This window comes from Octopus bimaculoides, chromosome 11, assembly GCF_001194135.2.
Source record: "Octopus bimaculoides isolate UCB-OBI-ISO-001 chromosome 11, ASM119413v2, whole genome shotgun sequence".
In the NCBI taxonomy this organism is placed as follows: domain Eukaryota; kingdom Metazoa; phylum Mollusca; class Cephalopoda; order Octopoda; family Octopodidae; genus Octopus; species Octopus bimaculoides.
In genome coordinates this window covers 16,339,060-16,355,692 of record NC_068991.1, presented here as the reverse complement: position 1 = coordinate 16,355,692, position 16,633 = coordinate 16,339,060, and the positions used below count along the sequence as shown (strand labels likewise).

General features: G+C 39.4%; 1 protein-coding gene across 4 annotated transcripts in view; it reads right to left on the bottom strand.

Annotated features, from left to right (window-relative positions):
* LOC106869725 (lipase maturation factor 2) overlaps positions 1 to 16,633 on the bottom strand; it is a 78,719-nt gene that overhangs the window by 32,037 nt on the left and 30,049 nt on the right. For all 4 annotated transcript variants that reach the window (XM_014915574.2, XM_014915575.2, XM_014915572.2 and 1 more), the window contains exons 2-9: positions 14,312 to 14,362; positions 12,174 to 12,376; positions 9,580 to 9,608; positions 7,570 to 7,772; positions 6,499 to 6,524; positions 4,384 to 4,536; positions 2,188 to 2,299; positions 281 to 427 (exon numbers count right to left, since the gene is read on the bottom strand). In XM_014915574.2, the coding sequence (XP_014771060.1) occupies positions 281 to 427; positions 2,188 to 2,299; positions 4,384 to 4,536; positions 6,499 to 6,524; positions 7,570 to 7,772; positions 9,580 to 9,608; positions 12,174 to 12,376; positions 14,312 to 14,362 (924 nt within the window). The remainder of the gene's footprint in view (positions 1 to 280; positions 428 to 2,187; positions 2,300 to 4,383; positions 4,537 to 6,498; positions 6,525 to 7,569; positions 7,773 to 9,579; positions 9,609 to 12,173; positions 12,377 to 14,311; positions 14,363 to 16,633) is intronic.

Here is a 16,633-nt window from a genome sequence, read left to right as displayed (position 1 = left end):
TATATATTGGCGTTAGGAAGGGCATCCAGCTGTAGAAACTCTGCCAAATTTAGATTGGAGCCTGGTGTTGCCATCCGGTTTCACCAGTCCTCAGTCAAATCGTCCAACCCATGCTAGCATGGAAAGCGGACGTTAAACGATGATGATGATGATGATGATGATATATATAAAGTGAAGTGAGATGATTAACATTGAAATTAAGTAATTAAACAGAAGAATAAAAGTAAGAAAAACAAAAAGAAAAGCAGGCTCAATCTTAAAGGAACAAAAAACTCTTTACCTATTTGTGTTTTAAGTGACGTGTAACCTGGTCCTAATCTCAAAGTAAAATAGACCACCAATACATAGCCAAGGAAGACATAGACAACAATTGTGATAATCCAGTCTGCCACTCGATTCCAAAAGGACTTAGCTTCGGGAGAGTGACCTGTAGAAGCAATAACAAAGTTAATGTTGTCAGAGAAAAGTATCAATACAAGAGTGTAAAAGTGCTGAAAGAAAATGGTAAATCACATTTTGATAGTAACATCAACACGAACATACATACACACTCTAACACCAACTCTTTTTTTCCTAATTGATGTGAGAGAAGCTCTAAAAATGTTAAGTAATTGGGTGAGTAGCTATGCAGCTCCTCTACAGCAAGAAACCTACTCTGCACTCTTTTCTCATACTTTAACCCCCTCATCGCAAGTATAAAGCCCCCAACTCCTTTCCTTTCCTTGGCACTTGAAGTTTTGCTAGCTGCATGGCAACCACACTAGTGCTGGTAGCATGGAAAAAGTACAAAGTACACAATGTAAAATGGTAGGTGTTAGGAAAGGAATCCAACTGCAGAAATTATGGTCACACCAGACACTGCAGTATGACACTTTTTGGACCCATCGGATTCTTCCAAACTGTCCACCCCATACTGGCGGAAAACATGGATACATCTTCATCGTTTTTATATCTGCTTTCCATGCTGGCATGGGCAGGATGGGTTGCCACAGTTCAAGTCAGTCTTCATTTAGAATTATAGCTCTCCAAGACAGCTTATAGCAGGGGTTTTCAAACTTTTTGACTTGCGGACCCCTTTATATTTCAGGATTTACCTTAGGGACCCCCTTATAAACGCTTATGAAATTTATACATAAATATTTGCTTAAAATAACATATATTTTTACATTTATTTATTTAACAGCATTTAACAAATAGGTTTATTGTCAATTAAAAGATTTCGATTAAAAAACATATATAAAATCAAATTGCCCATAAAAAGTATTTGCTGTCCACGGACCCCTGTGGTCTGCGGACCACAGTTTGAAAACCCCTGGCTTATAGGACCACATTTTACCTCACTTGTACATTTTACCTCACTTGTATATTTCAGCTTGGTTTCTATAGCCAGATGCCTTTAATAACACCAACCCTTGCCTATTTCCAAACAAAGTAACATTTCTCATGATGAGGCATGTTTTCCATAGAAACGAATGAACAGCATCGCTTGTATGACAGTGATGCTCATTTACAACTGTTAAATGATGTCAAGACAAGGGTACACTTGAATACACACACACACACACACACACACACTATATACATATAGGTGCAGGCATGGCTGTGTGGTAAGAAGCTTGTTTCCCAACCACATGATTCTAGGTTCAGTTCCACTGTGTAGCACCTTGAGCAAGTGTCTTCTACTATAGCCTCAGGCCGGCCATAGTCTAGTGAGGGGATTTGGTAGATGGAACCTGACAGAAGCCCATCATGTATGTATGTGTGTGTTTGTCCCACCATTGCTTGACAACTAACACTGGTGTGTTTAGGTCCCTGTAACTTAGTTCAGCAAAAGAGCCAGACAGAATAAGTACTAGGCTTACAAAGAGTAAGTCCTGAGGTCAATTTCTTCGACAAAAGCCTGTTAAGGCAGTGCTCCAGCATGACGGCAATCAAATGGCTGAAACAAGTAAAACAGTAAAAGAACAGAATATACAATGTATGTTTGTGTATAGCAGATTTCTTTTAGTTTCTGTCTACTAATTCCACTCTCATGGCTTTAGCCTGACTGAGGCTATCATAGAAGACACTTGCCCAAGGAGTCTCAAGACGACATGATAGGGAAGCTTCTGAACCACACAGGTGTGTGTATGTGTGTCTGTGTGTGTAATATAATTTATACAAGCCGTGTAAAACGCAAATACTTACTTGCTCGTTTCTTGAAAAAGTCATCATCCACTAATGAAATGCACAGTGTAATTGTAAGCAAATTGAAAAAATTGTAGTTTCCTGTTAGAATTATCATTATTTGAAGAAGTACCTGACAAGAAAAGAATGAGCCCAATATAACAACAGACCATACCACTATAGCAATATAATAACAGATTAGAACAACAAATTAAAAAAAGGAAAAAGATGCTCTTCAGGCATGAATGACCATGGAATCATCATCATCATCATCGTTTAACGTCCGCTTTCCATGCTAGCATGAGTTGGACGACTTGACTGAGGACTGGTGAAACCGGATGGCAACACCAGGCTCCAATCTAAATTTGGCAGAGTTTCTACAGCTGGATGCCCTTCCTAACGCCAACCACTCAGAGAGTGTAGTGGGTGCTTTTACGTGTCACCTGCACGAAGACCAGTCAGGCGATACTGGCAACAAGGATATTACAGATTGTACTGTAATCATCCCAGGAATGTGGACTATAGTCATAAGAAACATGTGATTTGTGGAAATGCACATAGCAATGCATTAAAGTATGTATAAATACCATCTATGGATTATTATTATTATTATTATTATTATTATTATAACTACATTTATCAGCTCAGTACAACCCCAAAAAACTGCTGTTGCAAGTTGGTGCCATTAGGTTGCAGCCGACATAATAAAATAGCTTTTATATGCATACAAAATGTTTCCCATGAACAAACTTATATATATGTATATATATAGACACACACACACATCATAAATATATATGTTTATGCATGCACAACTATGCATACAATACAAAAAACATACACACAAGCATATATATAAAATACTGTTAAATTTTTAGGAATTAGCTGTAGAACTAATGAAATAACAGAAAATATTTCGTTAAAACTTTATTTTCTTTTAATGTTTAACAATGGTGCCATATGGTAGTGATTTCCTACATTGAGACAAAGAAACACATTGTTCCAGGTTTGTTGTTGTTCACTTGGCCTTCAGTCAGTTCTGACTTGCACAGACATACAACTGATGACATTCCAGTTCTCACCCATCCCATCTTTCTTTACATTTGCCTTGAGTATAGTGTATCTAAGTGTGGAGGTGCAATGGCCCAGTGGTTAGGGCAGCAGACTCGCAGTCATAGGATCGCAGTTTCGATTCCCAGACTGGGCGTTGTGAGTGTTTATTGAGCGAAAACACCTAAAAGCTCCACGGGGCTCCGGCAGGGGATGGTGGCGAACCCCGCTGTACTCTTTCACCACAACTTTCTCTCATTCTTTCTTCCTGTTTCTGTTGTGCCTGTAATTCAAAGGGTCAGCCTTGTCACACTGTGTCATGCTGAATCTCCCCGAGAACTACGTTAAGGGTACACGTGTCTGTGGAGTGCTCAGCCACTTGCACGTTAATTTCACGAGCAGGCTGTTCCGTTGATCGGATCAACTGGAACCCTCAACGTCATAAGTGACGGAGTGCCAACAACAACAGTGTATCTAAGACAACATAAGTTGTGTTTTTTATATGGTAAGATGTGATCTGAGAGACATTTAACTGCTTTTTCTAGCGGGTTGGAGTAACCACTTAAAAGCTTTTTTGTCATGCATTTATAGGCCTGGGTGTGTAGCTGATTCAATTGACACCCATACATGGCTGGGACGTACCTCAAGAATAAAAGACAAGGTCAACCCAGCAGGTAAATGATTTAGTCTCATCCCCTGCTATCTCTGACACTTCATTGCTTTAATAATAATAATAATAATAATAATAATAACAACCCTTTGTATTATAGGTGCAAGGCCTGAAAAGTTGGGGGTTAGTTGATTACATCAACACCAGTGCTTGACTGGTACTTATTTTATAGACCATGAAAGACTGAAAGGTAAGGTCAGCCTCAGCTGAATTTGAACTCAGAAATAATGACATATGAAATACCACAAAGCATTCTGTCGAGCATGCTAACAATTCTGCCAGCTTACTGCTTTCGTAATAATAGTCTACAACATAGGTGATAACAAGATGATTTAGATTATTAACTATGCAAATGGAAAGCAAACTTCTTAACCACACAGCTATGCTTGCACCTGTCTCAGGATGTAAAGAAACTTAATCAAATACCAGAAGGTACGAGTTCTGGGATTTGTAAAACATTATGTTGTGTCATGTAGTAGTAATGAAAGTGAACTCACCTGTGCATAGAATGAAAGCATTCGTAGATGGCGTATTGAAGAAAAGAATAGGAATGGCAGAAAAATTTCAATCATATATGTAAAGGTGACACTTAATCGGAGTAACCAGTTTGGTAAATGGTGGGTAAACCAGGCTAGCTGAGTTGGAATACACTGGAATTTAAAAACAAAAAGAGAATTTTAATGGAAAAAAATAGACATTGAAATATAAAATTGTCACAAAGCCATACAGATCTCTAAGAAGGAGGAACTGGGATTACATGATGTTCATGTCCTCACGAAGAATCAACATGACAGAGAATGTGTGTCGCAAAGCTGGCCCTCTCAAATACAAGAACAATATTCATCGTGTACTATAGAATAAGCAATTGAATATTTCAGAAGGGTGTACCTTCAATGTAATCCTCATATGATATCAAGATGATACAGTGAGCATTTTATAAGTGTTTGTGCAATGTGAGTTTGAATTTACATGAGCATACACAAGTGTACATTTGTGTAAGTGCATTCGTATGTACTTGCATGTGTTTGAGAGAGTATGCGTGCCTGTGGAAGAGAGTGCATGTGCCTGTGGGAGAGAGAAAAAGAATGCGCGTGCCTGTGGGGGCAGAGGGCATGCGTGCCTGCAGGGACAGATGGTGCACGTGCCTGCAGGGACAGAGAGTGCGCGCGCCTGTGGGATACAGAGCGTGCGCGCCTGTGAGACAGAGAGTGCGCATGCCTGGGGGAAGAGTTCACGTCTGTGGGGAGAGTGTACACGTTTGTGATCAATTACAGTACAGTTCATGATATGGTATAACTATGCCAGTGCCCCTGGACTGGCTCTTGTGCGGGTGACACATGAAATTTCGAGCGAGATCGTTGCCGGTGCCCCTGAACTGGCTCTTGTGTGGGGTTGTTGTAGGATTTTCGAGCGAGATCGTTGCCGGTGCCCCTGGGCTGGCTCTTGTGTGGGTGACACATGAGGTTTCTTGAGCGAGATGAGCGTGGCCGTTGCCAGTACCGCCTGACTGGCCTTCGTGCGGGTGACATGTAAAAGCACCCACTACACTCTCTGAGTGGTTGGCGTTAGGAAAGGCATCCAGCTGTAGAAACTCTGCCAAATCAGATTGGAGCCTGGTGTAGCCATCTGGTTTCACCAGTCCTCAGTCAAATCGTCCAACCCATGCTAACATGGAAAGCGGACGTTAAACGACGACGACATAAGTACCACACGTGTACGTACCAGTGTATCTATCAGACAAATGTATTCTTAATATTCTCTCAAGCAGAATCAGCATGACACAGCATGTAAGAGTGACATAACTAGTCTGTTGAATTATAGGCACAGTCCACCTTGTACCTGTGGTGAAATACTCCGTCACTTTTATTATAATACATGTGCCTTTAACATAACCCCTTGAAGGATCAGTGTAACCAAACATGACTGTGACAAAACAAGCTTATTGAATTACAAGCACAGTCCATCCGGCAGGTTTCCATACCATTTCTGCATACCCAGCTTCATTATCTTTTACTCGTTTCAGTCATTAGACTGTGGCCATGCTGGGGCACTGCCCTGAATTTTTAGTCAGACGAACTGACCAATACTTTTTTTATTTTATTTGAAGCCTGGTACTTATTTTGTTGGCCCCTTTTGCTGAACTACTAAGTTATGGGAGATGTAAACACACAAACACCAGTTGTCAAGCGGTGGTAGGAGACAAACACAGACACACACACATTATATATATATATATATATATAGATATATATATATATATAGAGAGAGATATATATATATATATAGATAGATATATAATGGGCTTCTTTCAGTTTCTGCATACAAAATCCACTCGAGGCTTTCGTCAGACCAAAGCTATAGTAGAAGACACTTGTCCTAGGTGCCATGCAGTAGGACTAAACCCAGAACGATGTGGTTGGGAGACAAACTTCTTACCACACAACCACACCTCCACCTTGACTTTTGAGTTGACACAGTTATAGTAAAGGACACTTGCCTATGGTGGGGCACAGTAAAATTGAACCCAGAATCTTAAGCAGTGTTCAAAACTGACAATAGCAACATATACTCATGCTATCAATAGCTTAAACCAAACCATTGTTTAGACTTACCTGCGATTCAAAATGGTAATTGAGAGCTGTATAAAGAAAAAAAAAAAGGAAAATATTTAGAATACATGGAAACAGAAAAAGTATGAAAAATTTATATATTTTATTTTTTTCTGATTGAACAGACAATCCCTCTCTAGCTTTACAAAATGTATTGGATTTATATCTAAAGAAAGCATTATTATTATTATTATTATTATCATCATTATTAAGGTGGCGAGCTGACAGAATCATTAGCACACGGGGCAAAATGCTTGGAGGCATTTTGCCCATTGCTGCACTCTGAGTTCAGATTCTGCCAAGGTCGACTTTACCTTTCATCCTTTCAGGGGCGATAAATTAAGTACCAGTGATACACTGGAGTTGATGTAATCAACTAGTTCCCTCCCCTAAAATTTCAGGCCTTGTGCCTTTAGTAGAAAGGATTATTATTATTATTATTATTATTATTACTACTACTACTTAGGTGGCTAACTGGCAGAATCGTTAGCACGCTGGATGGAATGCATGCAGTAATTTCGCCTGTCACTACCTTCTGAGTTCAAATTCTGCCAAGGTCGATTTTACCTTTCACTCTTTTTGGGGTCGATAAATTAAGTACGAGTGAAATACTAGAGTCAATTTAATCAAATTCTCCCCTCCCCACAAATTTCAGGCCTTGTGCCTTTAGTAGCAAGGATTATTATTATTATTATTATTATTATTACTATTATTATTATTATTATTATTATCATCATCATACATGCTGGATTGGCAGAAACATCAGTGTGTAGGAGAAAATACTTCATTGTATTTCTTCCAGCTCTTAAAGTTCTAAGTTCAAATCTTGCCAAGGTCAATTTTGCCTTTCATTCTTTTAGGGTTAACTTCCATTCTTTTAAGGGGGAAAAAGGGAGCAGAGGTCAATAGAATAATTACTAACCAAGTACTACATATGTTAAAGGGTTAAAACGGGACGTTTGTATCATAGAACCAGGAGTGGTCTCAGGCAGGGTGGTATCAAAAGTGCTAATCAGGATTGAGTTGAGGTTAAAACAACAACAGTCATATGAAAAGGGTTAACATGATAAATACCTGTTAATCCCCACCAAGTTGGACACATGCTGGTCAACTTGACCACACCAGAAGCGAACATCAAACGAAACAGTAACCATTTGATGAGAAACAGCGTGATGTTGTCATGATGGTGGTATGGAGCTGTTTTCCAGAAAAATATATACATATTCAACGGCGCTACCAGAATGGTGATAAAACCTGCTTCTAAGAGAAGAATGTCCCTGGAACAGACGGAAATAACAATGAGAGAAGAAAGGAAAAAGATAAAATACAAGCAATTAAAAGGAAGTACGGGACTCATATACTTTCACCCATACATACAAACATATATATATCTCACCACTAGAGGGACCAGTCTGGCAGAAGTGTTAAGACTGGTCCCTCTGGTGGTGAAAAGCACTTGTGGTAGGGCCACATAAAACTGTACTGTTTCTACTTCACAGATTTTCACCTATCGCGGGAGGTTTTGGAATGCAAAACCTGTTGAGGGATTACTATATATATAAAAATAAAAATAAATGTGCCCTTTTAAAGCTTAGGATTATGGGCCCAGTTTCCCGGTTTCTATGGCATAGGTGTTCCCCAGCTGGACAGGATGCCAGTCCATCGCAGCTTTACTCATTTTTGCCAGCTGAGTGGACTGGAGCAACGTGAAATGAAGTGTTTTGCCCAAGAACACAACGTGTCGCCCGGTCCAGGAATCGAAACCACAATCTTACGATCATGGTGCTGACACCCTAACCACTAGGCCACGTGCCTCCACTTACTATATATATATATATAGTGGACTTGAAATTCCACCTACCAAATTCACTCACAAGACTTTGGTCAGTCCAAGGCTATAGTAGAAGACACTTGCCCAAGGTGTCATGCAGTGAGACTGAACTTGAAACCACATGGTTGAGAAGCGAACTAAAATTCTAAACAAAAAGTGACCACAACTAAAAGTGAAACAGACTAACAGTGGTGGTGGTGGTGGTGGTGGTGGTGGTGGTGGTGGTGGTGGTGGTGGTGGTGGTGGTGGTGGTGGTAGCAGCAGTGCTGGCACAGATTAATTTAGAGAATGAGATACAATATGTAATACAAGTTAATTGGTTGTTGTTTTGTCCCAGGTCAGACCGGATTGAGTAAATCTATGAATAAAATCATTCCTGTTGTGTTGTTCAATTGTTCTACTTATTGGACTACAGCCAGGCTGGGGAAGTGCTTTGAAAAGTTCTTAATCAGTCATATATCAATCCTGGTAACTATTTTAAATCTCTTTTTACAAAGCCACTCAAGCTCATACTCTCTCTCTCTCTCCCCTTCACTCACCTAGTTATGTTTGCTAAAATTGTAAGACTATAAGCAATGTCTCTGTAGACAGTAAAACAGAGTATTCAGTTATTAACATTCCAAAACAGGACTGAAACTAGTTCAGCTGATTCCTCCTCTTCTGTCCAGAAAGACATTTTTATACAAAGGTAAAATGTTTACACCAATCAATACAACGTTGACTGAAATCTATACATATATATTCTGTGGGGGGAGGAGAGTGAGTGAGAGTGAGTGTGTATTATATACATGTGTGTGTATATTATATACACGTGTGTATATGTGCATGGGTGTATGTATATATGTGTGTGTATGTGTGTATATATATATATATATATATATATATATATATATATATATATATATTGCTCTGCCAAATCAGATTGGAGTTTGGTGTAGCCACCTGGTCCATTAGTCCTCAGTCAAATCGTCCAACCCATGCTAGCATGGAAAGCGGACGTTAAACAACGATGATGATGATATGATGATGATGAGTGTTTATATATGCATGTATATATTTATATGTGTGTGTGTATTTATAAATATATATATTTCACATATCAGACTTGTACTTGTCAGACAAGCAATTTGATCTGAGACTGCATGTTGGAACTAAAACAGTTCCAGTTGTAAGGGAATATTAACCATTAAAAGACTTAAATCCATTTCACAATGTCATGACTGATGAAAGCAATAAATTGGTGTGATACTTACCACTGGAAGTAGAAAAATGTTTGGCCAACCTTAAAGATAGAAAAAAATAAACCTTTAAAGAAAACCAATGCTAGATCATTAAAAAAAAAATATTTTTAACAATATGTGTATATATATATACACACACACACACACACACACACATATTGGGTCATCCCATAAATAATGCGGATTTTTTATACTTCTTTTAATTTTCAGAATTAAGATAAAGTTCTTTTTTAATATAAAATATACACTCCTTCATTTTCTACAATGCTCTTCCATCTATCTATTAGATTTGCAAGGCCCCATTTCCAAAATTCACTTGTCCATGATGAAAAACACTCCTCCAGTACTATTCTGACCTCATCTACAAAGTTCATACTTGTTCTGTCCAAATGATTTTGAAGAATGTGGAATAAATGATAATTAGATGGGGCAATGTCCGGCAAATATGGTGGGTGGGGCATCATTTCCCATTCAAAATGCTCCATCTTTTGGAATGTCATCCTCGCTGTATGTGCACGAACATTATCCTGATGGAAGAATACCTTTCGTCTTGAAACCAAAGATGGTTGTTCTTCTAGTGCTGACTTAAGCTGCTCAAGCTGCTCACAGTAGATCTCCTTGGTTATCATTTGGTTTGGGTTTAAAAGTTCCAAGTGGACTAAACCTTTCATATCCCACCAAACAGATAACAACACCTTAGGCAGGTGAAGACCTTCTTTAGCCTGGGGTGCCAGTGTTTCTCCCTTCCCTACTAACTGTCTTCAGCACTTGACATTTTTATAGAGAACCCATTTCTTATCACCAGTCATTATTCGGTTCATAAAAGGTTCATTCGTGAGATGTGACAGCAAAGAAGAGCACACATTCACTCTCTGCGCGCGATTAGACTCGGAAAGTTTTTGAGGAACCCATTGACCTAATTTTCTGACTTTCCGATGGCATGCAGGTGTCAATGAATGGTTGAATGACCAAATCCAAGCTTCTCTGCTAGTTCCTCAACAGTTATGATGGGATTTTGTTCTACCAGGATTTGCAAGACATCCTCGTCACGCACTACAGATCTTCCAGGATGAGGTTTGTCTTCTAGGCTGTAGTTTCTGGCTCGGAATTTCTGGAACCACTCTTGACACTGGCTTACGCTTATTGTCCGATCCCCATATACTGCATTAATATTCCATGCATTTTCTGTTGTGTTGTTGCCTTTATTGAATTCATAAAGCAAAATATGCTGAACATGCTCTTTTACAACTTCTATTATAGCTTTGAAATAACTGTTAAAATCAAACTGCACTCTTCAAAACTTGCACTAAGAATAAGTACAAAGTAAAATTACTAACTGCTTTTATAGCAAGTTGATGCAGGTAGTTTATCCCGCCCCCCTCTGATTTTTAGTTCATGCAATTGAAAAAACCGCATTATTTATGGGATGACCCAATACACACACACACACACACACATATATATATATATTTATATAACAAAAACAACACAGATATCACTCGCAAGCACGTATGACCTAATAGCATGTACCATGTACTTTTAAGTGCTTATGTGGCTGTGAGCTGTGATAGATACCTTATCAGCCTTCACACTCCTTGATCCAGCAGAACATTGAGGATGTGACAGCTGAAAGGCTTAGACTGCTATAGCAGCTGTCAACTGGTATTCGGTTTCATCTGGGAAAACTGAGGTAATGTGAAATTAAGTGCCTTGCTCAAGGACATTCCACCTGCTCCACGAATTGAACTTGCAAAAATACAAAATATGAGTTCAAGACCGTAACCCCTATTTCACACAATGCCATCAAATATGCTATCTTCTTAACCACACAATTGTGCATGCATTACAATAAACAAGCATGCATGCTTTTTATTGTTATCATAGGTTTCCACCAGAGGCGCAATGGCCCAGTGGTTAGGGCAGTGGACTCGCGGTCATAGGATCGCGGTTTCGATTCCCAGACCGGGCGTTGTGAGTGTTTATTGAGCGAAAACACCTAAAAGCTTCACGAGGCTCCGGCAGGGGATGGTGGCGAACCCTGCAGTACTCTTTCACCACAACTTTCTCTCACTCTTACTTCCTGTTTCTGTTGTGCCTGTAATTCAAAGGGTCAGCCTTGTCACACTGCGTCACGCTGAATATCCCCGAGAACTACGTTAAGGGTACACGTGTCTGTGGAGTGCTCAGCCACTTGCACGTTAATTTCACGAGCAGGCTGTTCCGTTGATTAGATCAATTGGAACCCTTGACGTCGTAAGCGACGGAGTGCCAACAACAAAAGGTTTCCACCCTCTGAGCAGCCCTAGGGTTAATCAACACCAGACCAAATACTGCAACAGACCACAGTAGATCATTCCATGCCATACTTCAGAGGGCTTTTCTACATGTTCAATCTCCTGCAAGAACTAGCAGCCAAATCACTCTGAAATTACAACTTGGCATCTTGAGAAAGGAAGATCACATTAGATAATGTATCCCTAGACATGCAATGCCCAAAAGAAGGACAGAGTAGTCATGGAAAAAATGCCTTTGATCATGGGTCTGCTCAGTCAGGATTGACCTGGGGTTAAACAATAATACCATAACCAAGCTAAAATATTACTTACTGAGTACAAAGATATGTAGAGCAGCCAAAGGAAGCTATATTCTACACTGTTCCGGAAAGACTTCATCACCATACACAGGAATGACAAGAGAATACCCAGTAGGCACAGCAGGTCCATTCCTGTCTCTCGGGTGAGCCCAATGAAGGGCATCAGCCGCAGCAGAGTGAATTCCCCTTGGAAGAAATCCACAACTGAATCGACCTCTGTAAAATAAATAGATAAATAAATAAGTGATACAGAGAGAGACAAAGATAGTTAGATAGTTAAGAAGAAAGAGAGATAAGGGAAAGCTAGAAAGAGAGAGATATACAGAGAGCTATACAGAAAGCTAGAGAGCGACAGGAGAGTTGGAGAAAAAGTTAGAGCGAGAGATATACAGAGAGATTGAGTAAGACAGACAGATATACAAATAGACACACAAATATGTGTGCACATATGTACAAGCTTCTTTCAGTTTTTGTCTAGCAAATATACTCACAAGGCATTGGTCAGACCAGAGCTACAGCAGAAGATGCTTTCCCAAGGTGCTGTGCAGTGGGACTGAACTCAACATAGTTTAGAAACAAGCTTCTTACTTATACAGCTATGCTTGTTTCTAAGTTTCTATATTATAAACCTTAACCTTAAGAAATCAAAATACATACATCAGTAGTTTAATGGATTAGAGCATTTTACATGGCACCAGCGCTTTTTTACGTGGCACCAGCGCTTTTTTACGTGGCACCAGCGCTTTTTTACATAGCACCAGTGCCAGTGCTTTTTACATGGCACCAGCTCCAGTGTCTCTTACATGGCGCCAGTCATAGACTGGTGCTCCTTTCAGAGAAAAGACTTGTAATCTCAATCACTTACATGTCATAAAAACCAGGATAAACTCTGGCCTATTGAGCCTGTAGAAGCATAACAGATCTAAGACACAATCCAATGCTCAAAGAACCCTGCTATTTCACTAACTTTCCGGTACTGTCTATGCATCCAGGAATAAGATATCTAATGACAAATGAAATTAAATCAATCAAACTGTAGCATAGTTGTAAATATTAAAGCATCTATTCATCTCTAAAGATATGTTATTAGTCTAATGAATTGCTGTTCTATTGATTCATATGCTTCTTCTTTTAATCTTTTATTCATTTCAGTCAGTTATGCATTTTATTGATCCCTATGGGTGTTAGGAAGGTTGGAATCACATGAATTTGAACCAATTAATATCTTGGATTGAGCATTCCTTACTGCTATTGCACTGGAGGTCCAAAACATAATACAAAAAAAAAATGAGTTAACACAAACAATGGACTATTCACTATATGCCATAATAAAAAGCAAGAATATGTTCTTGCTGGCAGAGTGCCTCCACTCACTCATGTAAATTTCTGTGTCACTCACAAAGCTTTGTAAACTACTACTAAACCCATATTCTCATTACTAAGAGCCATTCCTTTCAGCTAGAGGCAACAGTGCATCAACTGGCTACATTAACTTTGTAATGCAAAAGAAATACTGGACTCATTCTTATACAAGTATTCACAAACACAGACAATGGACATAAAAATATAGGCACGGCATGAAAATGTTATAAGAAGTTAGCTTCCCAACCACATGGTTCTGGGTTCAGACCCACTGGATGGCACCTTGGGCATGTTCTACTATAGCCTTGAACTGACCAAAGCCCTCTGAGTAGATTTGGCAGATGGAAACTGAAAGAAGTCCATTGTGTGTGTGTGTGTGTGTCCGCCACCACCAGTTGACAACTGGTATTGTTGCACCTACAATTTAGCAGTTTGGTGAAAGAGACCAACAGCATAAGTACCAAACTTTAAAACAAAAAAAAACAACAAAAAAAAAATAAATAAATAAAAATCACTACTGGGGTTGATTTGTGCAACTATAATTCTTCAAAGCCATGCCCCCAGCATAGCCACAGTCTAATGACTGAAACCAGAACAAGAGAAAAGATACATCAGCCTTATGCATGGTTTCTGTTTAGCAGATTTCATCCAGATAGCACTGGTTGAACCAAGAGTAAAACGGAAAACACTTATCCAAAGAGCTATGCAGTGGGACCAAGCGTAGAAGTATACTGGAGTCTATCGCGACTATTTTGAAAAAATTGTCAAAAGAAAAGTTTGGTGATTTACCTTTGAGCTTAACAACTCTGGCTGGTAGAATTCCATTGTCTCCCAAAAGACCTGCAATAAAAAAGGGGAAGCAAGTATTGAGTGAGATACCAATAATTAAAAGAAAATTATTAAATAATTGAAACAGCCCCAGCATGGCCATTGTTCAACAACTGAAACAAATAAAGAATAATGGAATAAAAGAATAAAACTGGGGTTTTTTTTTTAGTTAATTAACAGTTTCTAATTTAGGCACCAGGTTACCAATTTTGAAAGGAAGAGGTTAGTCAATACCATTTATCCTCAGTGTATCACTGGTACTTTATTTTATCGATCCCTGGAGGAATAAAAAGCAAAGCTAACCTGGATAGGATTTGAACTCAAGACATTAAAACTGAGTCGTTGTTTATCCCTAAATCAGCTCTGATCAAATAGATCCATGATCAAAAGCATTCTTGCCATGATCAAAGGCATTCTTGCCATGACCATCCTGTCTTCTTTATGGAATCACATCAAGCAATATATCCCTTCTTTGTGATTTGAGAAAGATTTAGCTGCTATTCTAGCAGGCTGAGCAATCACACAGTGGCTCTTTTTCAATGGTTTGTACAGCATTGACTTTTTGTTCCTGTATGTCAGTGTTCAAACCCCACTAGGATCATAAATATTGTTAGAGTTGCCATCTCATGCTATTTAGCCCCAGGTTAGCTCTAACCAATGTGGAGGCGCAATGGCCCAGTGGTTAGGGCAGTGGACTCGCGGTCATAGGATCGCAGTTTCGATTCCCAGACCTGGCGTTGTGAGTGTTTATTGAGCGAAAACACCTAAAGCTCCACGAGGCTCGCGCAGGGGATGGTGGCGAACCTTGCTGTACTCTTTCACCACAACTTTCTCTCACTCTTACTTCCTGTTTCTGCTGTGCCTGTAATTCAAAGGGTCAGCCTTGTCACACTGTCACGCTGAATATCCCCAAGAACTATGTTAAGGGTACACGTGTCTGTGGAGTGCTCATCCACTTACACGTTAATTTCACGAGCAGGCTGTTCCGTTGATCGGATCAACTGGAACCCTCGACGTCATAAGCGACGGAGTGCCAACAAACAGCTCTAACCAAGCAGACCAATAGACATGCATACAAGAGAGAGAGGGAGTGTGTGTGTGTGTGATGAGCATCTGCAATTTCCATCTACCAATCATCACAAGGATCAATGAGGGAGTCTCCTTATAGTCATTTTGGTTTACTAGAAATACCAGCCAAATCTCCCTCAAATGACAACCTATATGTCTGAAAAGTGTGGCACATATTGAATAACAAAAAATGTGGCTGTCATGGTTGAAATGCCTTACATCACACATCACATCTAACCTACAGCTAAACAACAATGACATTTACAATATAAAATAAATAAGAACTGAAGCACTGACATGGCTGTGTGGTTAAAAACTTTGCTTTTGAATTCTACTCCACTCTGCAGTAGTTTGGGTGAATGTCCTCTACTATAGATACAGGCTGACCAAAGCCTTGAGTGGATTTGATTGATGGAAACTGAAAGAAGCCCATCGTATGTCGTTGTACATGAGCATCACTGGCATACAAGTGATGCTGGTTTGTTTCTAGTCTTCTATGAAAAGCATGCCTTGCTATGGGGAAATATTTATTACCTTACTTGGAAATAGGTGAGCAGCATTAGTGATACAAAGACACCTGGCTGTAGAAAATCTGCCTCAACAAATTCCATCTGACCCATGCTAGCATGGAAACATGGATGTTAAAATGATGACATTGAGGAACAAGGAGAATTAAAACCAAGTTGCTCATCCCAAAATATGTACTGTACGAATGCTAGAAATCATTATGGATAATGATGAGTAACATGACAAGCTGGCTGAATCATGAACATGGTAGGTGAGATGCTTAGTGGCATTTCACTCATCTGTACATTCCGAGTTCAAATTCTGCTGAGGTTGTCTTTGCCTTTTATCCTTTCAGGGTTGATAAATTAAGTACCAGTCGAGTACTGGGGGGGGGTTGATGTAGTCAACTTTCCCCCTCCCCCAAAATTTCAGGTCATGTGTTTAAGTAGAAAGGATTATGTATAATGGCTAACTTTAGATCACAGTCATATATACATCACACAATTCTACAACAGCCCAATGCAACCACGAGCCACCTTATTTAACTGGCCTTGGTTAACATTAACAGATGCTGACATCATTGACTTCAGGATATGTAAAAGAAGAGACAGAAACACATAGTGAGTAGACCTTAGGGTAAACATTCTGGTTCCATTACACGTTATGCTAGCAGCCCTGCTGCACCACTATTCAATCTATTTATAACCC